The 15,489-nt window shown below is 41.5% G+C and overlaps 1 protein-coding gene and 1 long non-coding RNA gene across 2 annotated transcripts; both read right to left on the bottom strand.

The window, feature by feature from the left end:
* Positions 1-935: 935 nt before the first annotated feature.
* On the bottom strand, positions 936-6,270 carry LOC143302205 (uncharacterized). The gene is made up of 2 exons (XR_013057911.1): positions 5,977-6,270; positions 936-5,899 (listed from the first exon to the last, which is right to left on the bottom strand). It is a non-coding gene; the product is annotated as an uncharacterized LOC143302205 (long non-coding RNA).
* Positions 6,271-6,272: 2 nt separating this feature from the next.
* On the bottom strand, positions 6,273-13,934 carry LOC143302204 (CDP-diacylglycerol--inositol 3-phosphatidyltransferase-like). Its single transcript, XM_076616768.1, has 6 exons — positions 13,774-13,934; positions 11,759-11,893; positions 10,610-10,763; positions 9,315-9,396; positions 7,412-7,493; positions 6,273-6,497 (listed from the first exon to the last, which is right to left on the bottom strand). The coding sequence occupies exons 1-6, from the start codon at positions 13,811-13,813 to the stop codon at positions 6,325-6,327; spliced, it is 666 nt and encodes a 221-aa protein (XP_076472883.1). The 5' UTR covers positions 13,814-13,934; the 3' UTR covers positions 6,273-6,324.
* Positions 13,935-15,489: the final 1,555 nt, after the last annotated feature.

Below are 15,489 nucleotides of genomic sequence, written 5' to 3'. Positions count from 1 at the left end.
GGGCTTTTACGTATGACCGTTTTTACCCCGCCATGTAGGCAGCCATACTCCGTTTTCGGGGGTGTGCATGCTGGGTATGTTCTTGTTTCCATAACCCACCGAACGCTTACATGGATTACAGGATCTTTAACGTGCGTATTTGATCCTCTGCTTGCATATACACACGAAGGGGGTTCGGGCACCAGCAGGTCTGCACATATGTTGACCTGGAAGATCATAAAAATCTCCACCTTTCACCCACCAGGCGCCGTCACCGTGATTCGAACCCGGGACCCTCAGATTGACAGTCCAACACTTTAACCACTTGGCTATTGCGCCCGGATCCTGGGTTCAAATCCGGTCACGGCGACTGGTGAGTAAAGGGTCGACATTTTCCTCATCTCCCAGGTCAACGGATGTGCAGACCTGCTAGTGACTGAACCTGCTTTGTGTGTATATACATACAGAAGATAAATATACGCACATTAAAGATTCCAGAATCCATGTCAGTGTTTGGTGGGTTGTGGAAATAAGAAAATACCCAGCATGCATCCACCCGAAAATGGAGTACAACTGCCTACATGGTAGGGGTAAAAACATTCCCACATGTAAAAGCCAACTCGTGTATACAAATGACGAAGAAGAAGAAAGATGCCTGCCCAGCATTCCAAGCCAAGAGACAGCAGAAAGGTCCAAAGCCAGACAGACAGACAGACCAGCGTCTGACCTAACTTTGCACAGTATGGGAGAGATTGTCACTCCCACATTGGCCTGTCCAGTCACACCTGACACTATCAATCACCACCCACTGCACAACTCAATAGTATCCTGAAACTAACAGATGCCTGTCTAGCCTTGTAGTGAAACGCACATATCATCAATGATTCTAGGTGACAAAAAAAGAACTTCATCTTTCTACATATCAATGACTGACCAACAGGAGACCACCCGGAACATACATTTTTAGTTCATTTTATTACAACACTCAACAGTATAGCATGAGAGATTTATCGTAGTTCATTGAATTACAACACTCAACAACAAAGCTTAACAGAGTTACTTTAGTTTTTCACAGGTATAATTCAAATTTCCATCTTATTACAGCACACAACAACAGACCATGACAAATCTATTGTTCATTTTATTATACCATGCAACAACAGCAAGAACATATTTGCTTTTGTTTCACAGATAATAATTTAAAAGTTAATTTTATCACCACACACATTGATACCTTGTAAAACAGACTCCCTTTTCTCAACCACTCCTCTCTCTCTTTTAACACATGATTACATAATATGATTGATGTAAAAGAATCACTCATTCTAACATTTGCTGAATCATCTTGACATCACATTCACCCAACATCAGAATTTTTATCTCTCACTTTTCTCCCAATCTTACAGATATGGCCACCACATCACATACTGCTCCTAGCTCTGGAAAAAAAAAATGACACAATACCAGGCACAGACAGAGACCGGCCCATGTTTTTTCTTCAGCCCTCACATTCCTACACAATACCAGGCACAGACAGAGACAGGCCTTCAGCCCTCACATTCCTACACAATACCAGGCACAGACAGAGACAGGCCTTCAGCCCTCACATTCCTACACAATACCAGGCACAGACAGAGACAGGCCCATGTTTTATCTTCAGCCCTCACATTCCTACACAATACCAGGCACAGACAGAGACAGGCCCATGTTTTTTCTTCAGCCCTCACATTCCTCCTGTGTCCCTCCAGCCCCCAGCCCAGTCCTGTGCCCACCCAACAAATAACCCACCCCACACACCATGTCACCCTCACATCAGGGCTATGACAGCAGAAAACAGATGGCTAGCTGAACTACTGTCCCCACACTGTGCCTGTATCTGACACAGCTGACAGGCTGGTTAACATAGCTGACATGTGAACTACTGTCCTCACACTGTGCCTGTATCTGACACAGCTGACTGGTTAACATCAGCTGACATGTGAACTACTGTCCTCACACTGTGCCTGTATCTGACACAGCTGACTGGTTAACATCAGCTGACATGTGAACTACTGTCCTCACACTGTGCCTGTATCTGACACAGCTGACTGGTTAACATCAGCTGACATGTGAACTACTGTCCTCACACTATGCCTGTATCTGACTGGTTAACATCAGCTGACATGTGAACTACTGTCCTCACACTATGCCTGTATCTGACACAGCTGACTGGTTAACATCAGATGACATGTGAACTACTGTCCTCACACTGTGCCTGTATCTGACACAGCTGACTGGTTAACATCAGCTGACATGTGAACTACTGTCCCCACACTGTGCCTGTATCTGACACAGCTGACTGGTTAACATCAGCTGACATGTGAACTACTGTCCCCACACTGTGCCTGTATCTGACACAGCTGACTGGTTAACATCAGCTGACATGTGAACTACTGTCCTCACACTGTGCCTGTATCTGACACAGCTGACTGGTTAACATCAGCTGACATGTGAACTACTGTCCTCACACTGTGCCTGTATCTGACACAGCTAACTGGTTAACATCAGCTGACATGTGAACTACTGTCCCTACTCTGTGCCTGTATCTGACACAGCTGACTGGTTAACATCAGCTGACATGTGAACTACTGTCCTCACATTGTGCCTGTATCTGACACAGCTAACTGGTTAACATCAGCTGACATGTGAACTACTGTCCCTACTCTGTGCCTGTATCTGACACAGCTGACTGGTTAACATCAGCTGACATGTGAACTACTGTCCCTACTCTGTATCTGACACAGCTGACAGGCTGGTTAACATCAGTTAACATGCCATTAACCCTACATATAGGACAAGATGGGGTGGAGGAGACAGGGAGAGAGCCATGACCCTGTCACGTATTACTCTGTCAATACACACAATGTATCACTCTGTCAATAACACACAACGTATAATTCTGTCAATACACAAAATGTATCACTGTCAATACACACAATTTATCACCCTCTCAATACACACGACATGATGTTAAAAAATGGTTGAAGGATAAAACGTCCCATAGCCTTTTATGGCCACCCGGGATGGTGAATTCATATTCACAATGTGAATGTAATAAAATGTAATCCATTGTTGCAACAACATGTAAACTCTGCATACAATCCTCAAGCTGCACTCTAAGAGAGTTGGTCATCAACAACACTTTGTTTTTGTTCCTGAAACATTGTAACATGCTGACAAGTTTTCATCTGACAGCTATTTTTGTTTCTGAAACTGCTAACAGATTGGTAGCATACTCACTTGTTTTCATCTGACAGTTATTTTTGTTCGTGAAACGCCAAACAGACTGGTAACACACTGACAAGTTTTCATTTAACAGCTATTTTTGTTCCTGAAATTTCTAACAGATTGGTAAAATAAAATTTTCATCTGACAGAAAACCTGCTTAACACAGAAAATAGTCCTTTTTGAATAAAAGAAGAAAAAAAAAGTTGAATTATAACTTTTGTTAAGGCGTGAACAAAACTCTGAATCTATAGCAGAGGAGAGTGAAACAAAAATGTTTCATTATTGTTACTACTCTAATACAATGAAAACCACAAGTCTCAGAAACCTTCAATTCTAACCACTAAACCCTGTGTCATCCTCTGCATACAAATGTAAACATTTACATTCAAAACCATCAACAGTGTTCCAACAACAAAACACAACACTCAAAATAATATCTTTTTTAAACCCACAAACAGCAGTGAGGTATGAACAACAACAACAAAAAACACCCAAAAAACACCACAAAAAAGGACCGTAAAACTTAAATACTGAAAGAAAAAATAAATGTGGCTGACAAACATCACTGAGAAACCATCACATTCCACCCAACACTCAGTGCTTTCACATTTCTGAACTTGAGGGACAACAGACGAGAGAGATATCATTAAATGTAAACTATGTGAGATCACAGACAAAGTGCTACTGGTAACATTTTGTTTTGTTTTTGGTAGTATTGTTCAAAACCTATTCAGTAAAGGATCATTTCAGCGAGTCATCTGCCAGAATCCTGTCTTATCTAATGATGGAATCAACAGCAGCATGCAGTGAGCAATAAAGCAAACACAACGAAAGCAATCCCATACCCTGAGTTACTCAGACACCTGTTTTTGAGCAAGAAAGGTTTATGTGTTGAGTCAAAGTTGTGTCAACAACTTGAACACCCTATGGCGTTTTGTGAACATGACTAATAACTTCAGATTTGCAGTACTGATGTGCATCTGTCAAAAAAACAAAAAGAAAGTAAAGAAAAAAATTTTTTTAAAAAGAAAGAAAGATGTATATCTCAGTCACCAAAAATGAGAGATTTTCTCAAGATACTGACGGTGCAAGAAGTTGTACATGTTGCAGACTATGATGTTTGGGTTAAAATGATTTATGTTTTTAACACTGCCTGGGAGACTGAGGTAATGAAAATAAGAGACACAAGTTAGAAAAGTCAACAAGTAAGGGGGAGGGGCGGGGTGGGGAGGAGGGGGGGGGGGAAGAGAGAGATCAATCATTCTCAACCTCTGCTCTGCCCTGTGAGAATTCATCCATGTTTCCAGCAGTTATATATATATATATATATATCACTTTTTATGAACTAAATGTCCTCCCCCAAGAAGTTATCATTATCATTATACTATGATGAATGTTACAGGTGATGTATGAACATTTCTTCAAAACATTAAAGCAAAAAAAACAAACAAAAAAAACAAGAAACAAACCAACATTTCGTTCATTCCTTTTTTTGATATCATCTAATAATCAATCATTGGAGTAAAGCCTGTAGGTAAAAACCATGGGGGAAATAATGGACAAGATATCAAAACAACATGGAGGAAAGAACTGAAAAGATATCAAAACAACATGAAGGAAAGAACTGAAAAGATATCAAAACAAACACAGATGAAAGAATGGAAAAAGATATCAAACCAACATGGAGGAAAGAATAAAAACAACACGGGGGAAAGAATGGAAACGATATCAAAACGACAGTACCACAAAACAACATACACTATGAAGCACCAAAGAAACAGATCAAAGGGGTTAAAACTGGTGTGTAAAACACAACATCCACAAATACCTGGAACGTTAACTGCGTCACAAACCACACAACACAAGGTACAACACAATAAACTGTGACACAAACCACACAATACAAAGATCTACACAGTAACCTGGAGCATTTACTGTGACACAAACCACACAATACAAAGATCTACACAGTAACCTGGAGCATTTACTGTGACACAAACCACACAATACAAAGATCTACACAGTAACCTGGAGCATTTACTGTGACACAAACCACACAACACAAAGATTTACACAGTACCCTGGAGCATTTACTGTGACACAAACCACACAATACAAAGATCTACACAGTAACCTGGAGCATTTACTGTGACACAAACCACACAACACAAAGATCTACACAGTAACCTGGAGCATTTACTGTGACACAAACCACACAACACAAAGATCTACACAGTAACCTGGAGCATTTACTGTGACACAAACCATACAACACAAGGTACAACACAATCAACTGTGACACAAACTAAGCAACACAAAGATCAACACACAACATGGAGCATAAACCTGTGACCCAAACCAGGTGCAACACCGTAACTTGGAGCATTAACTGAGACACAAACCAAACAATACAAGGTACAAAACAATAACTGAAAGCCTAAACTGTGACACAAACCACAATAACTTTAGAGCATAAACTGTGACACAAACCACAATAACTGTGGAGCATAAACTGTGACAAAAACCACACAAGGTACAACAAGCAGCAATCTCTTTTGACAACTCTGTGGCCCCATGTAGTGCTGTGTTTAACATACTATTCTATATTGAACACAGTCACTTCACACTGTTCCATGCTGGACAGTCATTTTACCTTGCTGTGTGTGCATCATACTATTCTATATTGAACACAGTCATTTCACACTGTTCCATGCTGGACAGTCATTTTACCTTGCTGTGGGTGCATCATACTATTCTATAATGTACACAGTCATTTCACCTAAGTGTTCTTTGTTTTAAAAAAAATTTAACAAAACAACTGACCCACAACCCACAAGGACCTGCTCCTGCTCATGGTGTGGCTGGCTGTCAGCGGAAAGCAGCAGAAAGGCCTGGGTTCAAATCCAGTGACGTCTTTCGTCATGGCAACACCCTGCCCACTCTCATAACCCTTTTTCCCAGCCTTTCTCTCTTTCACAGCACGCCCCTCACACACCTTTAACTCTCTCCCCCAACCACTCCCCCCCCCCCCCCCCCCCCCCCCCCGCCCCCCAATCCCACCCCACAACACAGCGCCTTCTACTGTGCCTTGGCAGCGGTGGCTGTAGCGCGGTCGTGTTGGTCGATAGCGACGATGTTCTGTGCGGCAGCCACGAGTTGCAGGACGCTGATGAACATCTTGAGGAAGGACAGGGGGGCCGACAGGTAGCAGATGGCCGTGAAGAGACCCACCGACATGCTGCCCACCGTCACTGTAGCAACATCATTGTCAGTTATTGTTTATTTTGTGTATCATTCTGATGACACACTGTCACTGTCAGTCATCTTTATTTTGGATATCATTCTGATGACACGCTGTCACTGTCAGTCATTTTTATTTCATGTATCATATTTATTTCATGTATCACTATGACAATACACCGTCACTCCCACACATCATGTCAGACATCCTTATTTTGTATATCACTCTGACAACACATTGTCACTGTTATGCATCAATCACATCAGTCATCCTTATTTTGTAAATCACTCTGACAACACATTGTCACTGTTATGCATCAATCACATCAGTCATCCTTATTTTGTAAATCACTCTGACAACACACTGTCACTGTTATGCATCAATCACATCAGTCATCCTTATTTTGTATATCACTCTGACAACACATTGTCACTGTTGCAATATCATGTCATTTTCAGTTTTTCAAAGTGGCTTCACTGTGTTCAGACAAATCCATATATACTACACCACATCTGCTAAGTAGATGCCTGATAAAAGCATAACCCAAGGTGAGACCAAGATTCTAATCAAGATGCTCATGGACTTTGTATTGGCAGGTACGCATCTTAACCGTTGAACATAGGATTGAAAACACACACACACACTCACACAAACATAGACACAAACACTCATACATATGAAATGAAAACACACACGCTCACACACAAACACACATACACTCTCACAAACACACTCTGTGACACAAACACACACTTTCGCAAACACAAAGACACACACACACATTCAATCACAAACACACACACAAACACATATAGAGAGTATCACCACAGCTCTATCAGCATCAAGAGAAGGTTTTTAAGCTGCTGAAGAGAGAATCCAGAAGCGGCACAAAGGAAAAAAAAAACAACCAAACAGCTGACTCACACATAGGGCCTGGGGTGAAGTGCATCAGGTACAGCATGCAGAAGAACAGTTCATTGGCTGCACACATGGTGAACAGGATGATCTGAAAGAACACAGTTCATCAGTTACACAACAGTTCATTGGCTGCACACATGGTGAACAGGATGATCTGAAAGAACACAGTTCATCAGTTACACAACAGTTCATTGGCTGCACACATGGTGAACAGGATGATCTGAAAGAACACAGTTCATCAGTTACACAACAGTTCATTGGCTGCACACATGGTGAACAGGATGATCTGAAAGAACACAGTTCATCAGTTACACAACAGTTCATTGGCTGCACACATGGTGAACAGGATGATCTGAAAGAACACAGTTCATCAGTTACACAACAGTTCATTGGCTGCACACATGGTGAACAGGATGATCTGAAAGAACACAGTTCATCAGTTACACAACAGTTCATTGGCTGCACACATGGTGAACAGGATGATCTGAAAGAACACAGTTCATCAGTTACACAACAGTTCATTGGCTGCACACATGGTGAACAGGATGATCTGAAAGAAACACACAGTTCATCAGTTACACAACAGTTTACTGGCTGAACACATGGTGAACAGGATGATCTGAAAGAACATAGTTCATCAGTTACACAACAGTTCATTGGCTGCACACATGGTGAACAGGATCTGAAAGAACACATACTTCATCAGTTACACAACAGTTCATAGAACACAGTTCATCAGTTACACAACAGTTAACAGAACATAGTTCATCAGTTACACAACAGTTAACTGACTGAACACATGGTGATTAGGTGCACTACAGGGAAAGAGAACTCTCTGTTACAGCATGTGAACTGTTGTGTAACTGATGAACTGTGTGCTTACAGATCATCCTGTTCACAATGTGTTCAGCCAGTGAACTGTTGTGTAAGAGAGAACTCTATATTTCAGCATTTTAATTCATTTCATGCCCGTCAGCTGACCCTTACACAGACAGTTGACTGTGGAACTTGTCTCAAACTCTTTGATTCTGTTTTGTTTCCTCTTTTGTTGTCATATAAACAAACCAGTTTTACTCAATTCACACTGATACAATCTGTTTGGAAACAAACTAAACTGATATTTCTTACACTTTTAGCCTTCAACACTCAACAAGGACTTGGTCTAGAGTAATGAGATGGCAGTTTTCATTGGGATGAAACAGGTTAAAAGCGAAACCACCCACACATCAACATTCAATGCCATCCAAAACACTGTTCCCCATGATTATCAACCACAGGAGACCACTAACATAGCACAAAACCACACCAGCACCACTGACACTCTGGTGGTAGTAGTTTCACAGCACAGGGTTGGAGAGAGAGAGAGGGGGGGAAGAGACAAAGCGAGAGAGAGACAAAGGGAGAGAGATGAAGAGAGAGAGAGAGAGAGAGAGTGACAGAGAGAGACAGAAAGACAGAGAGAGAGAGAAAGACATAGACAAAGAGAGAGACAAAGAGAGAGAGATGAAGAGAGAGACAGAGAGACAGAGAGAGAGTGACAGAGAGAGACAGAAAGACAAAGAGAGAGAGAGACAAAGAGAGAGAGATGAAGAGAGAGACAGAAAGACTGAGAGAGAGAAAGAAAGACACAGAGAGAGACAAAAGGAGTGAGAGAGAGAAAGAGAGAGAGAGAGAGACAGAGACAGAGACGGGGAGAGACAGAGTGAGAGAGAGAGACAGACAGTGAGAGAGAGAGAGAGACAGAGACAGAGACACAGAACAAGACACAGAGAGAGAGGTAGGTGGTGGAAGCAGGGAAAAGACAGAGAGAGAGGTGGGTGGGGAAGACAGGGGGGAGGAGACAGAGAGAGAGGTGGAAGTTGAGAGAGGGGGAAGGAGACAGAGAGAAATGCACACCAGCACTACTGACCCTGTTGTGGTAGTAGTATCGCAGCACAGGGTTGGCCGACAGGTCGATCTTCTTGTGGCTGTCACCGCCCTTCATCAGTGTGCTGTCATCATCATCATCAAAAATAACACTGTCATCATCACTGTATTGTCAGCCCTTCCCTCATCATCATCATCATCATGAACATCATCAACAAAAATAACATCATTTCTGTATTGTCAACCCATTCATCATCATCATCATCATCATCAGTGTTCTGTCAAAATATAATCATCATCATCTTTATCATCATGGTCATCATCATGATCAGTGTGCTGTCTATCAGTCAATCATCCTTCTCACATCAGCGTCATCATCATCACATGTCGTGGTCATCCTCATCATCAGTGTGCTGTCGATCCACCTGTCTTCCTCATATCATTGTCATCATCATCACACATCATAATCATGGTCGTCATCATCATCATCACATAACATCATCATGGTCATCATCATCATCATGTTTATCACATCATCATCAAAAAACACATTATCATCATTGTGCTGTGGTGTACTGGTTTCCTTCCTGTGTGTGTACAGGTGTGAACTATGGACTGCTCTCCCTACACAGATCTCTGTCTTGCATTGCTCACACTGATGCCAAACATACTCACTCATCCTTCATGTTGTCATCTCCTCCTCATCATCATCACAATCATCATCATCATCACTATCATACCCTCCTCTTCCCTCTCACCCTGTGTCAAACATTTAACAAATCATCCTTCAGTATGAAGCCAGTCATCAGACCCATCATCTTCCCATTTCTTCCTTCGCCCCAGTTTTTTTGTTGTTTCTTTTTATGTTTGTGGGCTGCAACTTCCATGTTCACTCATATGCACAAGTGGCTTTTTATGTACATGACTGTTTCAACCCTGCCATGTGGGCAGTCAAACTACATTTCTGGGGGTGTGCATGCCATGTATGTTCTTGTTTACATAACCCCTCAAATGCTGACATGGATTATGGCATCTTCAACAGGAGTATTTAATCTTCTGCATGCATGTGCGTGCGCGCGTGTGTGTGCGCGCGCGTGCGTGCGTGCGTGTGTGTGTGTATGTGTGCGTGTGTGTACAGAGAGAGAGAGAGAGAGAGACAGATATACACAAAGGGGGCTAAGGCAATTGCAGGTCTGCACATCTGTTGACCCAGGAGATCGCTTCCTCCCTGCCATCACATGTCTCATCACCACCACCCTGACCATCACTGCACACACCACACACACCGCTTACCACACACACACACACACACACACACAAAGGGCTGTGAGCACCCACCTGTGCAGGTGCAACCAGTGGGAGAAGATGTCGAGGGCCATGGCAAACTGGAAGAAGATCATGTAGGTGGGGTAGAAGTAGCACAGAGCAGCGCACAGACACATGGTGGTGATGCGGTCAATCAGCTGGTCCAGCATCGTGCCCAGTTTGCTGCCTGCACTCACACAGTGACGCACAGTGATGCACAGTGATACAGTGACTCACAGTGATGCACAATGATGCACAGTGATACAGTGACTCACAGTGATACAGTGACTCATAGTGATGCACAATGATGCACAGTGATACAGTGACTCACAGTGATGCACAATGATGCACAGTGATACAGTGACTCACAGTGATGCACAGTGACACACATTGACAAATAGTGAAACACACTGACACACAGTAACACACGCTGACACACAATCATATACACTGACATACTGTGACACATACTGAAAAGTGACACATAGTTACACACACTGATATATAGTGAAACAGTGACACACACTGATACAGAGTGAAACACAGTGACACATAGCAAAACAGTGACACACAGTGACACATATTCAAACACACTGACATAACTGACACACAGTGACACACAATGACACATAGTGTACTCTGTCTGTCTGGTCACCAGTCAAACACACTGACACACACATGACAGTAAACTCCATCTGTTTGGTGTGAGTGTCAAAAACTGCTGGCAACAACAATGTGTACATGTACAGGAGTATGGATAAGACAGTCCACCCCTGAACCACACCCAATCAAACTCCCTCCCAAAAAAACAAACAGAAAAAAACAACAAAGAACAAAACAAAACAAAAACACACACAAAAAAAAAGAAAGAAAGAAAAAAGGAATAAATAAAAGATTCAACAAAAAATTAAAATGTAAAGTGGCACCCCACTGAAACAAGTTCATTTTAGTGATCACTTAACTCAGTCTTGTTCTACGTCACTATAAAGAAAAAACACTTTAACAGACTGGAAGCTAATGCATTGGACTGAAGAAACCATTCTCACTGTCTCTTACAACAGAACTCATCACTGCATTTATGTCAGTAAATCATGTCGACAATGAATAAGATCCTGCTTAAAACAGACTACTGACTAGACAGAATCCATAAATAAAAATCCAACAGTAATGCAAAAACAAGACCTTGACCCAGCATGCGGGCAAAGTGCCCATCAAAGGCATCCAGAAATCCACTCAGTAAGTAGAAGCTGGCAGCTTTGATGTGGTCAAAAGGCATGTAGTAGAAGGAGACAAAGGCGAAGATCACCCGGAAATAGTCTGCACACACAGCAGCAGCAGCAGCATCATTGTTATATATTCATCCTGCTCAATATTCTCCTGAAAATCACATAGTTATCTGATCATGAATATCAGACAAAAATAAAATTGTAGACTTGTGTAATTCTTTTTGTAGATACAAGTCTGACTCAAATTCAAGAAACTCTATAGTACCAGTAGGTTGCCTCCTCAAAGTTCTAAGTTTTCAAAGTGAGGATTGAGATAACTCTCAGAACAAATAAGATATCAAAACTAAAAGTGTATGGTAAAATCAACATACCTATCTAGCTTTCAGACAGCTCTAGACTCAGTCAAGGTTGTTTCAAGCTAGAAATATCTGGGAATTGTCTTTGATGAAAAACTGAACTGGGATGCAACTTCTGATAACATTCAGAAGGGTCAACAATGTTTTTTTTTTTGTTTTTTTTAAAAAGAAATCAACCTACTTGCTGTTGACAGAACAATGTTTACAGTGTTTTATAAACCTTATGATTTATATCAAGGGTGCCTAAATATTTCTTTTTATTTGTTGGAACCACAATCTTAACTTTTTCACCACCATAGGCAACTTTTGTTGACTAGACAATGCACCACCATAGGCGACTTTTGTCAACATCGAGGGGTCATGTTGATAATACCATTTTTCACATTGTAACAAAGCATGACAGCTGCAGCCAGTTTCCCCGCCAACAGAACAGTGACAAACGTTTGCTCCATGACCCAGTTTGATGTGAACAAGTCCATCATAAAAATAATAATGATGAACAGATTATGGATAGTTATACTGCACACTATCCAGAATTCTGCTCTAGTTGCTTTACAAAAACACTTTTGTTTACATAACACATTACATCAATGTTACGTACACAGACCAAAGTGAGACCCATGTCCATTGTGTTGTTTTGACATGAACCAAAGCCTGTGACTGATAGCATATCTCTAAAATATCTGGCGCTGGGTAGTGTTTTTCTCACAGAAACTTGGCGGTGATTGAGTTAATGTAAAGAGTAAGAACAGTCTTCAGACTTTCAGTGTTGTATGGAACAGCTGAAAATTTTTTTCTTTTAAAGATGAAAACCACATAGAATGTGGTTCTTTCTGTATGCAAAGCTGAAACCATGGTGGGCAACCCATCTCATGTCCTTGGTCATGATTGTCACATTTTACATTCATGACCTCACTTCAAATGCCTAACTTAAACAACAAACATGACAAGAATTTATTTTTTTTGTCAGGCATTCATCTTTTAAACAATACAGTTTATTACACAGAATGCAGATACAGAATATTTCCTCATCTGCATAACTCTGAGCGAATAAGTGTGTGCACATCATGTGCCCACATATATGCATGTGTGTTCAACAGTTTTGTTAGTAATAAAATTGCCGGTGTTGCAATACTTGTGTGTGTGTGTGTGTGTGTGTTTGTGTGTGTGCACAAGTATGGGTGATGGTGATTGGGTGGTTTGTGCAAGATAACTTTGTATTATCTAAATGCCTGTCAGTTTCTTGTCACTTTGACAACTGCCCTAAATGGGATAAATAAAATATCTTGAGCTGAACTTAACTGACTGAACCAGATTTGATAACTGTATCGCTATCACAAGAATCTAGTGCACAGTGTATGGAAGCACTCAAGCATCCATATGTAGCCTTGAGTCGGCTTTGAAGATTTGTATGTTGTCACAATCTTATGATTAAATTTATGCTTGTTTCGAAAATGATGTGATGCTGCGTACAATCATATGGATCGCTTTGACGCCTCCTTGAAACAAACTGCGGTCCTTCATCTGGCTCAGGTACTGGCGAAGGGAACATGCATCTAAAATTATTACATCAAAACAACAAGAAAATAGAATATTTGTGTCTTGTGAGTCTTACCGATAATGTTGGGCACAAAAAGATAGACGTTTTCCGCCATGATTTTCAGTCTGGTTCACAAATACACGACTTGCTAGCTTGTTTCAATGCTGTTCTCAAACGCTGGAAACTGGTACACACCAACAAAGCAAAGCACGGTCGGATGTCGTCTGCAAGTTCGATTGGACGCTCTCGCGAGTCTCGGATACTTCAAAGTCACGTTTTGTTATTTTTAGAATACGACGTCAATATGGCGTGAGGGATAGCGTGGAGTTATTGACGTTATAATAACTGACAGTTAGTGATGATTAGGCCTACGGTTCGTGGAAGATGATGGAGGGGTGCTTAAGTGAAAGGAGTATGGTGGTGGGCGATTTTAGGAAGGAGATGGCGGTACATTTTGTTAACCTCCCCCCACCACCACCACACACCATCCGGCCGGCCGAAGCAGATTTATTCCACATGACGACCAACATCAATGAATGCTAATGAAGTTGTCTTTTTGTGGACTTTCCAGACTCCCCTGGGAATAACAGATGGCGTACCGAGAGGGCAAGATGTAACGTTGAACAGACACGTTCCGCTTGGTTACTCATTATTATTATTGTTATTATTATTTTATTGTTTTTTTTTTCCCCAACCATATCAGTATCCGTAGCTCAAGGATTCGTCTCTGTGTTCGGACAAATTCATATACGCTATATTACAATATGTACGTAATCAAGTTAACGAAAGTTCAAAACAAAATGGACATAATCCCGAAACCCATGCGGTACCCGCCGAAACAAACAAAAAACACCCCTATCCCCCCTCGCCCCCGCCCCAGCCAGAAAAAGCAAACAAACAATGAGGATAAAACCTGCATCTTTTATGAATGAGAATTATCCTTAAAAAAAAAAAAAAAAAGAAAAAAAAAAGACATTTTTCTTGCATCACGTTGGCCTACGGTTTTCAAAAAAGTAAAAGCTCGGATCGAACGCTCTCCGGTCTTTATTTCACTGCAGAAAAAAAAGGACTTTGAAAATGTGATGCAGACGATATATCGAACACTGAACAGCAAACTTCAGCACTGAAATGGGGTGGCCGGTGGGGTTTTGAAAGACTGCATGGGAACAAAAGGAACACACACACACACACACACACACACACACACACACACACACTGAGCTAAATGGGAGCTCGATAAACACACATACACACACTCACACGCATGTGATGGTGGTGTGTGTCCATCGAGATCGATGATGACCATCTTTGTCATCCAGCTGGGGGATGGGGGGAGGGTGGTGGTGGGGTGGGGGGGAGGATGCTCATGAATCTATCTGTGAATGCGCACACGCATGTAAGTAAAAAGGGAATATACTATTGCTTACTGGCTTCAGACAGAGATCGTCTCCCTTGCACCACAAAGATAGCCGGATATCACCACATCCAAAATTATCTCCCCTGGTTCCTGGCGAGTACCACAGCTCAGTATTGTTTATATATATTTTTAAAAAAAGAAAAAAAGAAGAAAAAGAATGATTAGATAAATAAATTAATTAATAGACAAATAGATACCTATAATTTTGTAGTGTGTGCAACATGCGAGTGTTTAAAGAATTGCATGTGCTTTCAATCTGAGGGTCCCGAGTTTTAATCCGGAACAACAGTTTTTCCACCCAAGTCAACACAATTATGTGCAGACCTTCCAGTGTCTTAACCCGCTTCGTGTGTGTCCGCCTCAAGAAAATAGGC

The sequence above is a fragment of the Babylonia areolata genome, chromosome 29 (genome assembly GCF_041734735.1).
Source record: "Babylonia areolata isolate BAREFJ2019XMU chromosome 29, ASM4173473v1, whole genome shotgun sequence".
Taxonomy (NCBI): Eukaryota; Metazoa; Mollusca; class Gastropoda; order Neogastropoda; family Buccinidae; genus Babylonia; species Babylonia areolata.
The sequence above is the reverse complement of the archived record's forward strand: the minus strand, read 5'-3'. Positions and strand labels throughout refer to the sequence as shown.